The sequence below is a fragment of the Corythoichthys intestinalis genome, chromosome 5 (assembly GCF_030265065.1).
Source record: "Corythoichthys intestinalis isolate RoL2023-P3 chromosome 5, ASM3026506v1, whole genome shotgun sequence".
NCBI classification, from domain to species: Eukaryota; Metazoa; Chordata; class Actinopteri; order Syngnathiformes; family Syngnathidae; genus Corythoichthys; species Corythoichthys intestinalis.
Window position 1 is genome coordinate 27,347,864 of NC_080399.1, and position 15,786 is coordinate 27,363,649.

The 15,786-nt window shown below is 39.1% G+C and overlaps 2 protein-coding genes and 1 non-coding gene across 3 annotated transcripts; all 3 read left to right on the top strand.

Annotated features, from left to right (window-relative positions):
- Nucleotides 1-321: 321 nt before the first annotated feature.
- rps13 (ribosomal protein S13) lies at nt 322-8,420 on the top strand. Its single transcript, XM_057836726.1, has 6 exons — nt 322-421; nt 856-904; nt 2,400-2,478; nt 7,733-7,902; nt 7,983-8,083; nt 8,345-8,420. The coding sequence occupies exons 1-6, from the start codon at nt 399-401 to the stop codon at nt 8,376-8,378; spliced, it is 456 nt and encodes a 151-aa protein (XP_057692709.1). The 5' UTR covers nt 322-398; the 3' UTR covers nt 8,379-8,420.
- Nucleotides 8,129-8,261, top strand: LOC130916909 (small nucleolar RNA SNORA19). The gene has a single exon (XR_009063386.1). It is a non-coding gene; the product is annotated as a small nucleolar RNA SNORA19 (small nucleolar RNA).
- Nucleotides 8,421-9,224: 804 nt separating the features above from the next.
- ppp1r15b (protein phosphatase 1, regulatory subunit 15B) lies at nt 9,225-13,996 on the top strand. Its single transcript, XM_057836828.1, has 3 exons — nt 9,225-9,653; nt 10,802-11,628; nt 13,209-13,996. Exons 1-3 carry the CDS (start codon nt 9,425-9,427, stop codon nt 13,422-13,424), a joined length of 1,272 nt encoding a protein of 423 aa, XP_057692811.1. The 5' UTR covers nt 9,225-9,424; the 3' UTR covers nt 13,425-13,996.
- Nucleotides 13,997-15,786: the final 1,790 nt, after the last annotated feature.

Consider the following 15,786-nt stretch of genomic DNA (forward strand, 5'->3'; position numbering starts at 1 on the left):
AAAATTAAAATGAATAAAAACACATACACTCAGGTCATGGTCCCCAGTGACTTCCACTAAAGTTTATTATTATTTTTTAAAATTTCATAGTATTAAAGTCATTGCCTGCCATTGACAGTGTAAACAAGATAATCAGGTGATTTTATTCAAACTAAGAGCAGCGTCTTTAAAAAACACAAAAAAATAATTGAACAATACAAAATACAAAAATTACACCAAGATCAGCGTTTTTTGTTTTATATATGAATGAATGAATATATATATATATATTTTTTTTTTTAACCAAGAGCAGGAGTAGCGTCAATCGGCGTCAGTCATGCGTAATTACGTCACGTCCGGCGCAAGCGCAAAGCACCATTTTATGTCTCGTGTACGGCCTCTCTTCCTCCACCGCCATCATGGGTCGCATGCACGCTCCCGGGTAAACGTCGTTTTTAGCCTTTTAAGTTGCATATTTGCCATCATAGATTGCTTTTAAGGCTCTGAGAGGAGTTCTACGCACAAAACAAGCAGCAGTAGGTCAGGGCGGAGACTTAAAATGGATCTAGAAGCTAATAAAAGGATGAAGTCGACGCTGTTGGTCGTCCGCTAGCAGTAGTTAGCCGATGCTTACATGCAGCCGCACGAGCTTCAACGCTCAGTCTATCAAATTTTGAGTTAAATAAAGCACAAGTGTCTCATATACTCCTTTTTAATCATGATGTAACTGTGTGCCAAATGGCAAATTGTATGTTGAGAATTTGTTCATTGGTGTTGCGTTAACAAACCAGCGAATCCACTACGACGCGAAATCAAGCTCACTTGGCATCTTCTCTACTTTGACCGTCATTTTTTTTTTTGTTTCCTTCTCAACAGAAAGGGCTTGTCCCAGTCAGCTCTACCTTACAGACGCAGTGTCCCAACTGTAAGTCCCACACACTTGAACTCAACATTCAAGCGTATATCATTGCTGGGATGAAACGATATGATTTCATGTCCCAATTAGAAATAGTAAAGGTTTCACGGTATTATTAAAAGTAGCGTAAATAAACAGGATTCATGCGCCTAAAATAGTTAGATTCCTTATTTTCATACAGAGGGAAATTGTCACTGCATTAGTCTGTATAGCTCTATTGGACCAACTAAAAAAGGTGCTAAAGCAAAACTATTTTGGAGGAATTACCAGAAGAGAATTGACAGATGGTGCATGTTTGCAACGTGTTTGGTCTTAAAAACCAAAATATAAATGAAATGTCAACCCTTTGTACGTTTTTCCATTAGAAATGGTAAAGGTAAGCCATATGGATTTTCATGCATAGACTGATGTATATAGCGGTTGTCGGACTACATTGTTATTATTTAATAGTTACCATGATTATTGTATTTAGAGGTGTGACAATATTTTACAATAGATATATCATTTGAGAAGCTGTCACTGTTAAAAAAAAAAAAATGGAACAACAGGTTGTTGTTACCAAAATCTTCATTGAATAGTGTCAACGTTAGCTCACTGGTTGGCAGTGGCTGCCATTGACAGCGATAGAGATCCAATTCATTTTGACTAGATTGGATGTCTAGCACTGTCAATGGCACTGAAACCAGAGCCTTCTCAGCCAGTTTTTTGGGCATTTACAAGTCACATCTTGTTGAGTGTCACTCACTTTCTATTGATTTGGGAATATTCTTGACATTCTTTTAACGAATGCCATCAAATCAACAGGAAGTGACCTTTAAATGGCGTGAAATAACGGAGTGACCGAAAATTATCAGGAAATGAGAGTGAGATTAAAAAATTAACTCATTGCCTGGTATTGGCTGCCACTGACGGTCTAGAACAGGGGTGGCCAACCCTAGTCCCCGAGAGCTGCATTCCAGCTTGTTTTCCATGCCTCCCTCCTCCAACACACCTGTATCAAATTATCAGGATTGTTATCAGGCAACTGCAGAGCTTGCTGATAAGCTGATCATTTGATTCAGGCGTGTTAAAGCAGGGAGACATGGAAAACAAGCTGGATTGCGGCTCTGGAGGACCAGTGTTGGCCACCCCTGGTCTACAAGTCCAATCCGTTTGAAGCGGGGGGGGGGGGGGGGGGGGGGGGCGGCAACCTCAGAGTTAAAGTGAATTGGACTTTTGCTAGTGATAGTCATTCCAATTTACAGCAGAATGATGAAATGAAAATAGCTTATTTTTCTGTTGATTAGTTTTGTAGAATATGCTAGAATTATTTCCTGAACAATGTTTAATTATGGTTTGCTTCATTGTTTTACTGCCATATTTTGAAATCGTTATCGTGAGCTTTGTGTCGCATATCATGAGGTACCCAGAGGTTCCCTCCCCTAAATGTAATACTAGCTAATTAAATCCCATTGCTTTTCTATTGTACATTTAGTGTAGATAATGCATTCCTGCCTTTTTTCAGTGGCTGAAGCTCACATCGGATGATGTCAAAGAGCAGATTTTCAAGCTGGCCAAAAAAGGCCTGACCCCCTCTCAGATTGGTAAGTCAATTTTATATTGCTTCCAAGTTATAGTAAATCTTAAATGCACAACGTAATTAACTCTTCAAGGGCTTTTATTTGACTCATTGGCTGCAGTTGACGGTGCAAACGTCTGATCTATTGGCTATTTTAACTAGAGCTGAAACAAATACTAAAGCAACTCGAGTAACTCGAGTTTAAAAACTAATCCGAGTAATTTTATTCGCCTCGAGGAATCGTTTAATTTTGCCAGCGCTAAGCTAGGGCTGGGCGATATGGCCTCAAGCACGTATCGCGGTAAATTGAGCAGATTTACCTCGATCACGATAAATGACGATAAATTCGCCCAAGCGGACTGTTATATGATTTGAAAATATGAATCAGTGCATGAAATACAGATTAACTGTTTCTTGTTGATTTATTTACCAGCTTTCATTTTAATATGTTTAACAATCGTACATGCAGTCTAAACATTAAGTATACAAAAATTTATTGTAAACAATAAGAATTCAAGTCTGAACATTTATAACAGCTTGTATGGCTTGAACAATGTACATTGTCAAAATCAATATGCCTGTGCAAACATGTCATTGTAATACAAATTACTTATAGCTTGAACAGTACACTTCAAAAAGACAACTTATTGTTAATGGCTGCTGTGACATATTTACTTAACACAAGTGTTTACTTCAAGGTTTCAGTTTTGTTTTTTCCCCAGTGCATTTTTTAGTACATGCAAGCACACATGAACCCCCCCCCCCCACACACACACACACACACACACATTAAAGCTGCATTGATCTAATGACACAGAATTAAGCACATACAGAAAAATAGCTGGGGCCATTGAACAGTCATATTAAAATTTTCACTGTTGGATTGTACTTTATGCTGAATGCTTTACTATCACAACAGCCATCAGAAATCACACATAGACAGAGATGCACAATAACGTGGCATACTAATTGCTAGATGCAGTCCGTGCCCAATCCACTCATTAAGTTCAGCTGTTTCGCCAAGGTTAGAGCCGCTATCCGACTCCATCACGTTTATTTGTAGCGTTAGCCTGTGGCTTGGCTACTAGTAGAAAGCATCCTCTTTGGAAATCGTGAGAACAAGGGAGGACAGCAGGTGAAAGCCTGTCTGGATGCCGCCAAGTCTATTTAATGTCGGGTGAAAGTTTGGCCATACTCCATCACGTTTGCTTGTAGCGTTAGTCGCTAGCGTTAGCCACAGGGCTCGTTTGTTTGGCTTCCTGAAAACCACGTGACTCCATACGTAATAACATTTTCTGCTTTCTTAAAAGGGAATGAACATTGCCGAACAACACAGTCAAAGCGGGATGAAAAGACTATATTTTCTTGTTTAATTAAATTACCGAATTTACCGTCATGGTCAAAATTACGTCGGTCATCGTGAAGAATTTCGGTGCCGGTAAATTTCCGGTTTACTGCCCTGCTCTACGCTAAGCATCACGTTTTGCCCGGACTACTTTAAATGCGGGACAACGCGCTGACGTCATAGAAGAAGAAACAACAATACTTGACTGCAGCCGACAGCTGCTACAAACTATGCCGACGTTGCTAAAAGCTATGCCCGCACGATGCTACAGTGGTAGCAGGTAGCGTCTGATACGTCTTATGAATATCACATGTACATAGAACTAGATGCGAAATGACATCCGCCGGCGTTGGTAAACAGCCACCATCTTAAAGCACTCGACTTCCCAGCGCTGATAAACGTAACTATCCCTTGCTCATGTAACGCTAGCCCTGCTGAGGGCTAGGTTTCTATTAATTATGACTACTGTCGATGCGTGGCTAACGAGTCTTACATAGTGGCTTTATTTGATCTGTAAAAAGTAGCTGTAGAGTGTTGAGGGTGTAAAATAAAAACATAATAAAGCTGTCAATTTTAGCTCAGTAGTCATTGCTGGATAAAACACCAAGTAGCACTGGTCCCTAATGGGCTCCAATCCAGCAGGTATCATACATTTATTTTGAACACTGCAAAAACTCAAAATCCTATCAGGACTTAGTTTAGACTAACTTAAAACTTAACTAGACATGGAAATTCAATTGAAACATGTAGGTAAAAACACCTCTAACTTTTAAGTGATGTGTGTTATCAAGCGCAATGACTTTTTTGGGTAAGAAATATATATATATTTTTTAATAAGATCTAGACGTTTTTTGAGTGAAAGCAGTGAATGTTTTTTTTTTTTTTTTTTCTAGTCACATCTGAGATGCAGTTGTTGGCTGTTTTCAACAATGTACATCGAAAATAAAGACTGATTGACTGAAAATAGTTCAGAATTAGATGAACTATCTTGTTTTCTCATGTATATTGATAATCTCTCTTTACCTAAAAAAATGTTTTCAGATTACTCGAGTAATCAATAATTTTCAGTCGAATACTCGGTTACTAAAATATTCGATAGCTGCAGTCATAATTTTAACGTTTTCAATACAATGAATTTTCTTCATTATTGAGGGCCATATAAAGAGTGTATTTGTATTTTTAATCATGGTGTTTATTATGTATTTTTTTTCATAGAATATATATTAAAATTGAGACCTTGTGCAATTTAGGCCACACTTGTATACCTAACCTTGATATTGTGGCCTACGTGACCCAAAATTTGACAGGTGGGCGTTTTTTTTTAAATGCACTAAACAAATGGTTCAGCCACATATTCCCACAAAAAAACGGCTAAATATACTTTATATTTTACGGATGCATTGAAAAACATTAGCTCAAACAAAAGCTTGTGTTGGTCTTAACAGGGAGCAGCCGGATTCAGCCATGTGAAATGAGGCAGAATAGAGGGCAGTGTATCGAATCAATAAAACTAAATGGAAAATGCAAACACTTTCAAAACAAATCATTACAACGCCACTTTAATTAAACAAGTACTCGAAGCAGCAAAATTTGATTTGAACTTTTTTTCTAATCGAATACTCGAGTTGATTGATTAATCGTTCCAGCACTAATATTCTATATGTGTTTGTATCTTGAGTTGCTGTTGCACGTTAGTGAAATATGTTCCTCTGGTTTATTTGGATGAATTTGAAAACTGACTGTTTAAGAGCATGTTTCTAAACATCCAAAATATCACGTTAGAGTGATAATAGCTGATATCATTCAAATCAGAATTGGAAACCATTTCTGCAAGCACTTCCTAGCAATGTTGTTTTTGGCAGCCCTTGTAATTTTCTTTTTCAAAAATACTTATTGGTTCCAGTGATTTTAGTCATTTCAATATTTGTTCGCCTACATTTAGTCAACGAAAACTAAGACAATTTTCGTCTAGTTTTGTTTGCCAAATGCTCAGACGTTTTCATCTGTATAATTCAAAAGGTTTTTGTCAAAAAAGGTTTCCAACAATTTCCAATTAACATTGACTGACGAGCACATGTTGTAGCATCTATAAGGATGCCAACTCTCTTATAATACACACACAGCAGGAAAACTACATTACTTTCAAATAATTAAACCCACCTGGACGCCACAAACTGTTGTAAAAAGTCTGAGAGTATAAAACGACGATCAAATTTGGTGTGTGATGATCACTTAGCAAAGACCTTTAGATGCTAAAGCAACAGTGCATATTCTCTATTTCTAAAATAAGAAAGCAAATCTCACTATGTGTTTAACACAAGCAAACCTTGTGCGCAGCCTCGTTTGAACACATCCTAAGGCAGGGGTGCCAGGTCCCAAGTCCGGTCCTCGAGAGCCCCTATCCAGCTTGGTTTCTATGTCTCCCTCCTCCAGCACACCAGAATCAAATCATCAGGGTTATTAGGCTCCTCCAGAGCTTGCTGATGAGCTGATCATTTGATTCAGATATGTTAAGGAGGGAGACATGGAAAACAAGCTGGATAGGGGCTCTCGAGGACCGGACTTGGGAACCCCCCTTTGAGGATGGGGAGGTTGGGCGCAGCACATCTCAACATGAGTGGCACGACCAAAACACTACTACAATGCAGGCTGACATACCGTAATTTCCCGAATATAACGCACTTTTTTTCCTGTTTTTTTTTTCACAAAATTTACTTGTAAAATCATGGGTGTGCGTTATACTCGGGTACAGGGACGGGGACAGAAAAAATTAATCATGATTCATGTTCCATTGTAAACTGGGACCAGCGCAATATTACCTAATCCGAATGACAGTGATATAATAATCAACTTTCATGTTGTAAATAGTTTTCATGATATTATTTTTCACATCTAAGAAAATTTATTATATATATTTTTTTGTACTATTCATCTATTATTTACCGGTACATTTTTCTTACCTTGTCGTCGCAATATGCCAGCACACGGCAATGTGGTCTTGAAGAGAACGTATACGGCGATCCGTTTCGTATAAATGTTGACCGTGTGGCGAGCTAGGACAGGAGTCTGAGGAGGAGTGTCGGACCACGTAGCCAAGTTGCGTTGTTTTATTGACATTGAAACTCACAAAGTAAAAACGTACGTCTTTTACGCAACTCACGGGACATTTACTTCCGGCTGTTCCCTTAACTAAACTCTTTCCCCCCGGGAACTACACAACTTGCCAACATTAGTTCCGCTGGGGAATTCTGTTAAAACTCGCTACAACTCCTTACTTTGTGAAAATTATTATCGTATACTGTGAGCAATTTTACCACAGAATATTAATATTCTATTTTTTGAAAAAAATATTTCACAAAAGAATTTAATACTGCAACCGCTTGCTTTATAACAGTTCGAGACACGAGACTCATATTTATTGGTGCTAAAATTAAGGTGTGCTTTATACAGGGGTACAAGAATTTTCCCTAGATTTTACAGGTTGAGGTGCGCGTTTTATTCGGGAAATTACAGTACTAGACATATAATAAGAAAATGTCACGCATTGTGAACATATGACAAAAACAATGTCGCATTTTCATGTTTTGTCATCTCATCAGACTAAAATGGGCTTTTCTTTTAGTTTACCAAGGCATGTTTTTAGTTCATCAGTTACCCAAAAAATTGTTCGTTGACGAAATATTTTCGTTATCGTTATCATTGACGAAAACGCTTCCTTGTTGTGTCAAATATAATAATGTTACACTGTAAGTGTTAATTTTTTTTTTTTTACATAAAAAAATCAACTTTAAACTGTTGTTCAGAGCATTGTTTAGAATTTGATGTTTGATAGCTAACTAAGGTGAACACAAGAATATTAGTCACTGTTGTGTGTATACAGTATAACATTTTGAAAGTTAAGTGTTTGTGGTTCCTGATCTTACGCGTTTTTTAGGTGTGATTCTGAGGGACTCCCACGGTGTGGCTCAGGTCCGTTTCGTCACTGGCAACAAGATCCTGAGGATCCTCAAGTCCAAGGGTCTGGCGCCTGACCTCCCCGAGGACCTGTACCACCTTATCAAGAAGGCAGTGGCCGTCAGGAAGCATCTGGAGAGAAACAGAAAGGTGCTGTGTACAAAAGAAAAAGCTGTTCACATTTTTCCTGATCGCAACCTGACCAAACGTCTGCGCTCGCCCACGTGCAGGATAAGGATGCAAAGTTCCGTCTGATTCTCATCGAGAGCAGAATCCACAGGCTGGCTCGCTACTATAAGACCAAGAGAGTTCTGGCCCCCAACTGGAAGTAGTACGTATTCAATCACCTTGGTATTTATTTGTACTCTGCTTGTCAAGGCACAAATTCATTGTCCTGCTCTCCCTAATCTTGAGAGTTGTGATATTTCTCTTGTGCAAGAGCAAAACTTGGAGGTAAATTAGCAGAGCAGCTTTCCCGTGTCGCCTCTGCCAGTCCCCTTCGCACATGACGAATGTTTTCATCTCAGTGACATTTGAATTGCTTCGCTGAGTCTGTATCTTCTAACGTTGTGTTCTCTATTTCTGTTTACAGTGAGTCTTCTACAGCTTCTGCTCTGGTGGCATAAATTGTTCTGTTTTTTCCAAATAAAAGTTTAAATGTTGGGAAATTTTCACTTGTTTTTTGTTTTCATCAACTCATCCATTTTCACTCTGGGTTAAAATGGATTGAATGTCTATAAGTGTCAATGGCAATGAAACAATCATTGTCTTGCTTGCCCTCCGAGTCAATAGCAGCCAATAAGTTAAAAATGTTGATTGTCACCCTTGACTGCCATTTTAGTAGTTTTAAGTGGAGTTTTCATGCTGTGCACTACTACTTCAACTAAAACTTCAGTGTATGGCTGGAGGAACAGCATGATAGTCGTGACAATTTTCTTCTATCATGGCAACATTGCTTTCTGGTTTTCAATCTTGGTGAATACACGCCTCCAACTCAGTAATTTCTCATAACATCAATAAATTATTGTAAGGATTGTGTCTGACTATCTAAAAAAAAAAAAATACTAATTGAACTATTACGTTCAGATTTCATGTTGTTCCCTGAAGGCACCGCAGCACATGGGTGCTGCTTCCAGTGCAGTACAGATAAACTTTTATTCGTATTTATAATGTTAACAAGTACGTAATTACGTTATCAAATGTTCACAATCACGACGTAGGGGTTTTCATTTCCAATTTCGCTTTTCTACACGAAGGACTTTTCGGGTTTCGAGAAATTGCGTGACCTTTCGATGCGTCACGGTGACGTATGAGCGAATGTGGGCCTAATTTTTCCAACGGATTGATTGACATCCGCTGTATCCAATCCGAGTAAAAGCGTGACACTAACGCAAGAGCGCTGCGTCATTCGCGCATGACTGGCAGTCGCTCTGACCAATCAGAGTTCATGTTAACGTCATCCTGCTCTTTAAAGAAAAGAGTGCCGTGCGACTCTGCCAGTCGCGACTACTACAAGACACAAGTTAAATCAACAACAAAATGGAGACGCTACACCACGGGAAAGCCTGACAACGAAAAACTGAGAGAACTATGGCACCGATTCGGCAGAAGATGAAGAAGCGTCAGCGTAGTTACATTTATTTGTCTTTGACGCGAAACCAGCTGGTCTTCAATGAAGAATACCAGAATACGTGATAAGAGCTTTTTGTTTCCTGCGTCGTTCAAAATGTCCCCGGAGATGACTTGTGAACGGACAACAAATACCGACGCCGCGGCGGCGGCTATGGAACGGTTCGGCAGCCGGGGCATGGCACTTCTGCCGTGGACCAAGCAGATGTTGGTGGTTCTGTGGGAGCACCTCTGGCTTCTGGTTCGGGTCATCTATTGCACCTTCTTGTCTGGTAAGAGGGAAACGTTAAAATTCTCGATTTTTAATAAACCTTATGAGTCAGTTCTCTATAGATTATTTGGTTATGTTTGCCACTACATTGTGTGTGACTTCACGTAAACAGTTTAGTGAGAGTTGGCTCATTTTAAAAGTTACTACTCATTTTGGACTTTGGTTTCAAAGTAGGTATTACATGTATGACGTTAGGGAATCCCTTCACCGCCTCGTTTTTTGCTTTTTTTTTTTTTTTTTTTTTCCACTTTCGTTAATGTGCTTTTGTCAAATATGAAAAGGAAAAAAAAACAGTTGAAGGATTCCGACGTTTTAAACTATAGTTCGGTTTCCTTTGATGTTTGATGTAAATCTGAAAGGTAGTTTGCGCTCAGCGTGGTAGAGAATTTGTGCGTGTACACACGCACATTCCAGCAACGAAAGTAAATGTGTTAGGTTTGAAGCAATCTTTAATTTTACAAACGTTCTTATAAGAGAAAGGCATTTGACAGCCCTGGTTTAGAGACTGTCTTCCAATGTTCCGATACAGGACATAAGTTACATAAAATTTTCTCTCTGAATATCTTTATTCGTATATCACAATTTTAGAGCAGATAATTAATTTTTTAAAGCGAAACAATCGAACACAAAAATAGCCAATGGGAATACTCAAAAAAAAAAAAAAATGCTGTCTGCCAAATATTTTTGTTTTGTGTTTTTTGCTGTCCGCCTCATTATAGTCATTCCAAGACAAGCACATGACGTCACTCATTAGGCAACACCCAGACTTCCAATTCTTGATTGAATGCTTGTAGAATAATTTTTACAGAAGTTTAAAACGTTTTTCTCCTTCTATATTTTGACAAAAAATAAACATGTAAAAAACGACTGCTCATAATTAATGTTCAGAAAGTCCTTTTGAAATGTATTAGTATTATTATTTTGAGGTGTTCTTTTCAATGGGGATATTTGATATGAATAAATAGAGCTAAGAATGATTTAAACATCCAAATCAAGCTCCACTGTAAAAGATGATGCAAGGTTATTCTGCAAGAGGGCAATACTCAACTTTTTAAAATGTAATAAAAATTGGTTTCTTTAAGAGGAAAGCACATTTCCAATAGTGCTCCATTGTGTCTCACTGTTTAACCTTTTTTTTTTCTTCATCAGTTTTCCAGATGTTTCGCTTTGAGGTTTACTTCGGGATCACAGATGAGATAGGTCAGCACATCCCACATGGCCAGACCCCATCCTTCCTCTTCTCTTCACTGATTGAGGGCGATGACAACATGATGGTGGGCCACCCAGACGACCTGTCGGACAGTGGCAAGGCCACGGCCGAAGCCCTGCTGTCAGGACTGGCTCCTGATGACGGCGTCTACGTGGGTTTTCGAGGCGACTGGAACATCTTCCCTGCTTTCTCCACCGAGGCGCTGTTTAAAGAGGGAGACTGTGACAGTACCGAGTTCAACCCAGAAATGTGGGACGATCCTTATGGCCAGTCTTCGAAAAACATGGCTGACGAGATGTCCGGCCTGCGGATGTGGGTCAGGCGCTCTGACAGTGACACCAGCTGGTCCAGCTCTGAAGTGTCCGCCGCCGACCTGGAAGAGAACGAACGCCTCCTTGAGTTCTTCTCCAGGCCCGACGACCCGTACAATCCCATGTGCTTTACCGCCTGCACCATTAGCAAAGCGCCAATGTGTACCGACGTCCACTTAACGCCTTCCTCCAATGACGAAGAGGCGTTGTGGAGGAGCCTCGACCAGAAAGACGACCCTTACCACCCGCTCAATTTCCAGGCCCCTTTAAGCGATCGACAGCCTCAACATGTCCCACAGCCTCTTAAAGTCACTCCAACTAAATGCACTGAAACACTCAAGAAACATACTCAGCGGTCCAGGTTTGGCTCTCAAGATGTCATACGGGTGCCATGGAAACGACCTGCCCAGAGACACCAACTACCTGAGAGACACTCACCCCATGCACAAAAAAAGGTATGAGATCCTTGATGCATTCCTATGATACGCTGCTACTCAAACTAACGGTGACTTCATAAACTACTTTTGCATTAGTGAAGTATAATGGCAAAAGCAACAAATGTTTGGCTTAAAGCAACAAAAAAAACTGTACTTTGGTACATACTGCTTGTGTTCATCTACCTAACAGCAAAGAGCCAAAGATTGTTATACCAATGATAAGGTGTAATGTTAAATAATTAATCTTGAGCCTTGATAAGATTTTACATCGCCTCTAAAATGTCATGTTCACTTGGCTGCCAGAAATTGGTTAAATGGTTAAAATTTGATAGAGAACATGACAACCAGTGATATCAGACATCCGTGGCAGAACATATATATAAACACACACACACACACACATATATGGCAAAAAACACTCAGGTGACTTGAAGTTACGCTCTGAGACCCCCAATTTGGCCAACTTTCAAAATTGTCCTATACGCATGTGTGATACATCATTAGAGAGCTTAAAATCTCCATTTTCTGGGGGAAGAAAAGTTTTGAACAGGAGGGCATTTAAAAAAACAATACAAAAAACTGCAAAACCCTAACTGGAGGCGAGAGCATGCGAGAGCAGTCGCCACAATTTTAATGAGATATTATCGCGTACTTACCTTGTTTTGATCCAAAAACTCCATGTAGCATGTATCACCGGGTGTCAAGACACAGCTGTGAATGGCCACAGCCGGATTTTGGGGGGATTTTATGGGTGAAAATGGTGATATAACAAGGGTCGCGATGTAGAAATCGCGGACAACAAGGAGTGGTCGAGATTTTCTTTTTCATATATTTAGCCTTTTAAATGTTATTTTTCGATTTGTCTTTGTTTGGATCGATTATCTAACACATTGGGGAAAATGCGACAGTAACAAAAAAAATTGCAATTAAGCGAGTTTTGAGGTAGATATCCGTGACTTATTTACAGACGCCAAATTTTTCATTGTGACATAATTTGCTTAAGTTTAAAATATGCAAGTGAATAATTTTTTTAAGTAGTTTTTTTTAACTAAACATTAGACATCGAATAATGATTCTAAGATAAAAATGACAGACATTTTGAATAATAAATATAATTACTTACCTTTTTATGGCTAGGTTGAAACAAAAGCGGTTGCGCGACGTCTGTAAACGGGGGTTTCCAGGGTAAGACAGACAAATTAAAAATAGTTCGGAGGCTTAGTGCGCCATGAATCTGCTATGGCAGCATATAGACATATTGTTCTATCAAACACAACAGTTCTTTTGGCTTAAAATACAGCCGTTTATTTTAAAGAGGGGTGCAACAGCAGAAACTGCTTTTTCAGTCCTGTCTGTGGTTTCCGCCATATATGAAATTAGTGGGGGGACTGTGCCAAATGTGTTTCAGGACTTGTTTGTTCAGCTGGGGTTGTTGTCATGCTGACTGTTCATGTGACTCCAGTGAGTCTGCTGAGAATTGTTGCAGAGCCCCTGCGTGGCTTGCATCACAGCTAAAAAAAAACCTACTGTAAATTGCAGTGTGAATTCAAAATGGCCGCTTGTATAGATTGACGTTTTGTCGTGTCCTCTCGTTCAAGGTCCGCTTCTCTCCGGTGGTGGAGGTCCACGTGATGTGGGCGTGGCACTTCGCCACCGCCGCCTCCCGTAAAGGACCCTGGGAGGAGATGGCCCGGGACCGCGAGCGCTTCCGGCGGCGCGTGGACGAGGCGGAGCGAGCCATTGGATACTGCTTTAACGCCGCGCACCGGGCCAGGATGCGCGAGTATGTGGACACCCGATGGAACACTGGATGATTTTTTGGGGGGACTTTTCTCACCGGTTGCTGCGTATGAAGTTGTGTTTATTTAAAAGAATGATTTTGACATTTCAAAACTTTGTACCTCAAAAAAATGTTTTTCAATATTTGTTCATAGAATTACCATTGCACTGAATGACACTTTGCAATGTAAGCTCTCCTTAAATGTTCTTTGCCTTGCATTTGGACCTACTAGGAAAGTCATACACTGGGTGTTTTTGTGTAAAATGAATGTACAGCACCTCTAGACGCCACAAAAAAAGGCTTGCGTTTCTGAATGTATTTATTTTGTGGTGCAATTTTTTTGTGTTTCCTCAAATATTTGAGCTCTGGTTGTATGTTTCTTAAGCCGTTTTATATTTTCTTAACACATTGTAAGCCTTTTGGCAAATGCTGTGACTTTGGATATTTATGATTATATTTTAAATATTTTGACTGGTTGTGAAAAAAACTTTAAAACTGAATAAACAATGAAATTAGAAGGTTGTTTTTAGTTGTTGGTGGTGTGTCTGCAGAAGCACACTTGCCTGCTAACGATGGTGATTTACCGTAATTTTTGGACTATAAACCACTACTTTTTTCCCCTCATTGTGATACCTATGTCTCATAGTCCAGTGCAGTTTATTTGTTGAATTATCTGGGTTAATAGGTATAGTAACACTTTATTTGACAGCGGTGTCATAAGACTATCATAATAATGACATGTTACTGTCATTGGGATTAACAAATGCTTATAACAGATGTCATTAAGTATCATCTGGCAAATTTTGTCTCAAAGACTATGTCCAGCTCGGATCTTTTACAGCCGTTCAAAAGTGAGATAATTTGCCTGATGACACTAAATGACATCTGTCGTAAGAATTCATTAATGCTCAAGACATTGTCATGTCATAATTATCACGCTCTGATTACAGTCTTAGGATGCTGCTGTCAAATACAGTGTTACCGGTGTTCTGCCAAAATCTCCTACATCGGCGAAACGTCCTACTTCAGTCGAATTTGACACCCAAAGTACTACCGTGCGCTCTAAACTTGTTTTGTTTAGATGCATATAGGCATAACATACTAAAAAAATGCCTGAAGAAAATACTTAAATGTAGTTATATCGAATAAGGATGGTTTAAATTCGCTACGTGACTAATGTGGTCAACTGCTTCAAAGCTAACACAAAAAAACCCACAATGGTTAAAAGTATTAGAGGGTCATACATGCAAAAAGTATCTTTGAGGCAGTAAAAAGGTTCTAAAAAACTAAATAAAAACAAAAATAGTGAGTACTCGCCACTTCTAACCGATGTGCGCATGCGTGCGGATGCTTGCACAAGCGCGCTGGGCATTGTGTAGGACGTTTCGCCGCATAGTAAGGAATGGTCGAACACCGGTTAATATCTTTTTGTGTAAATAGTCCATAATACAGTGTAGACGGCAGCAGTTTATAGTCCGGTGTGGCTTGGGTATAAACAAATGTCGTTTTCGTGTCAAATTTGGTGGGTGGCGGCTAATAGTCAGGTGCGCCTTTTAGTCCGAATATTACAGTACATCCACTCCATTTTAACTGGGAGGGTTGGCAGCGAATTGTTTCAGTGTCATTGATGACAACAGACATTCTAAGGCAGGCAAAAAAACAATTGCTGCTAGTCTTTTTTTTTCAAAAAGTCTCGAATTCACATGTTGTCAATCAAACCCAAGGAGTTATCCCTTTCTTGCCAAATGTATCACATTTAATACACTTAGAATTTCATGATTTTGAGACTAATTCAGAATTTTGAAATATCTTTCCTCAAAAAAAAAAAAAAAAAAAAAAATGGATGCAAGTCAACTCATGCATCTACAGGTTCCATGAGAAAAGAAAACAGGATTTAGCAAGGGTTATAGATATTAGAGCGCTTATTACACGTTTTTTTTTTTTTTCTTTTTTACAAATTTGAAAAAAAAAAAAAGGTTCATTAAGACCTTTGTTTTTCAAATTTTGTGATTGTCTGACAATTGCCTCATATTGTAGGCATTAAAGGGTTGAAACTTTTTTTTTTGTTTGGGGTGGAGGGTTGACCTGAATTGCAGAACACATTCTTTAGAATTTATTGACAATTAAAAATGAATGTGAATATGAAGAATTGTACTACACAAGCATAATACAGGGATCCTTTGCTAATTCGCGCTTCAAACTTGGCGCCCCCAGCTCATTGTGGATTTTTTTCAATTAAAAAAAAAAATTATATAAAAAATGAGAAAATATGGCTAGCAGAAAGGGAGAGCCCATCCTAATCAAACTCTACTGTATCAAAATATATACACTACCATGCTAGCCTTCCAAACATCTTCACCACAATTATGCGATACGAAGACAGAAAAACAGGAGCA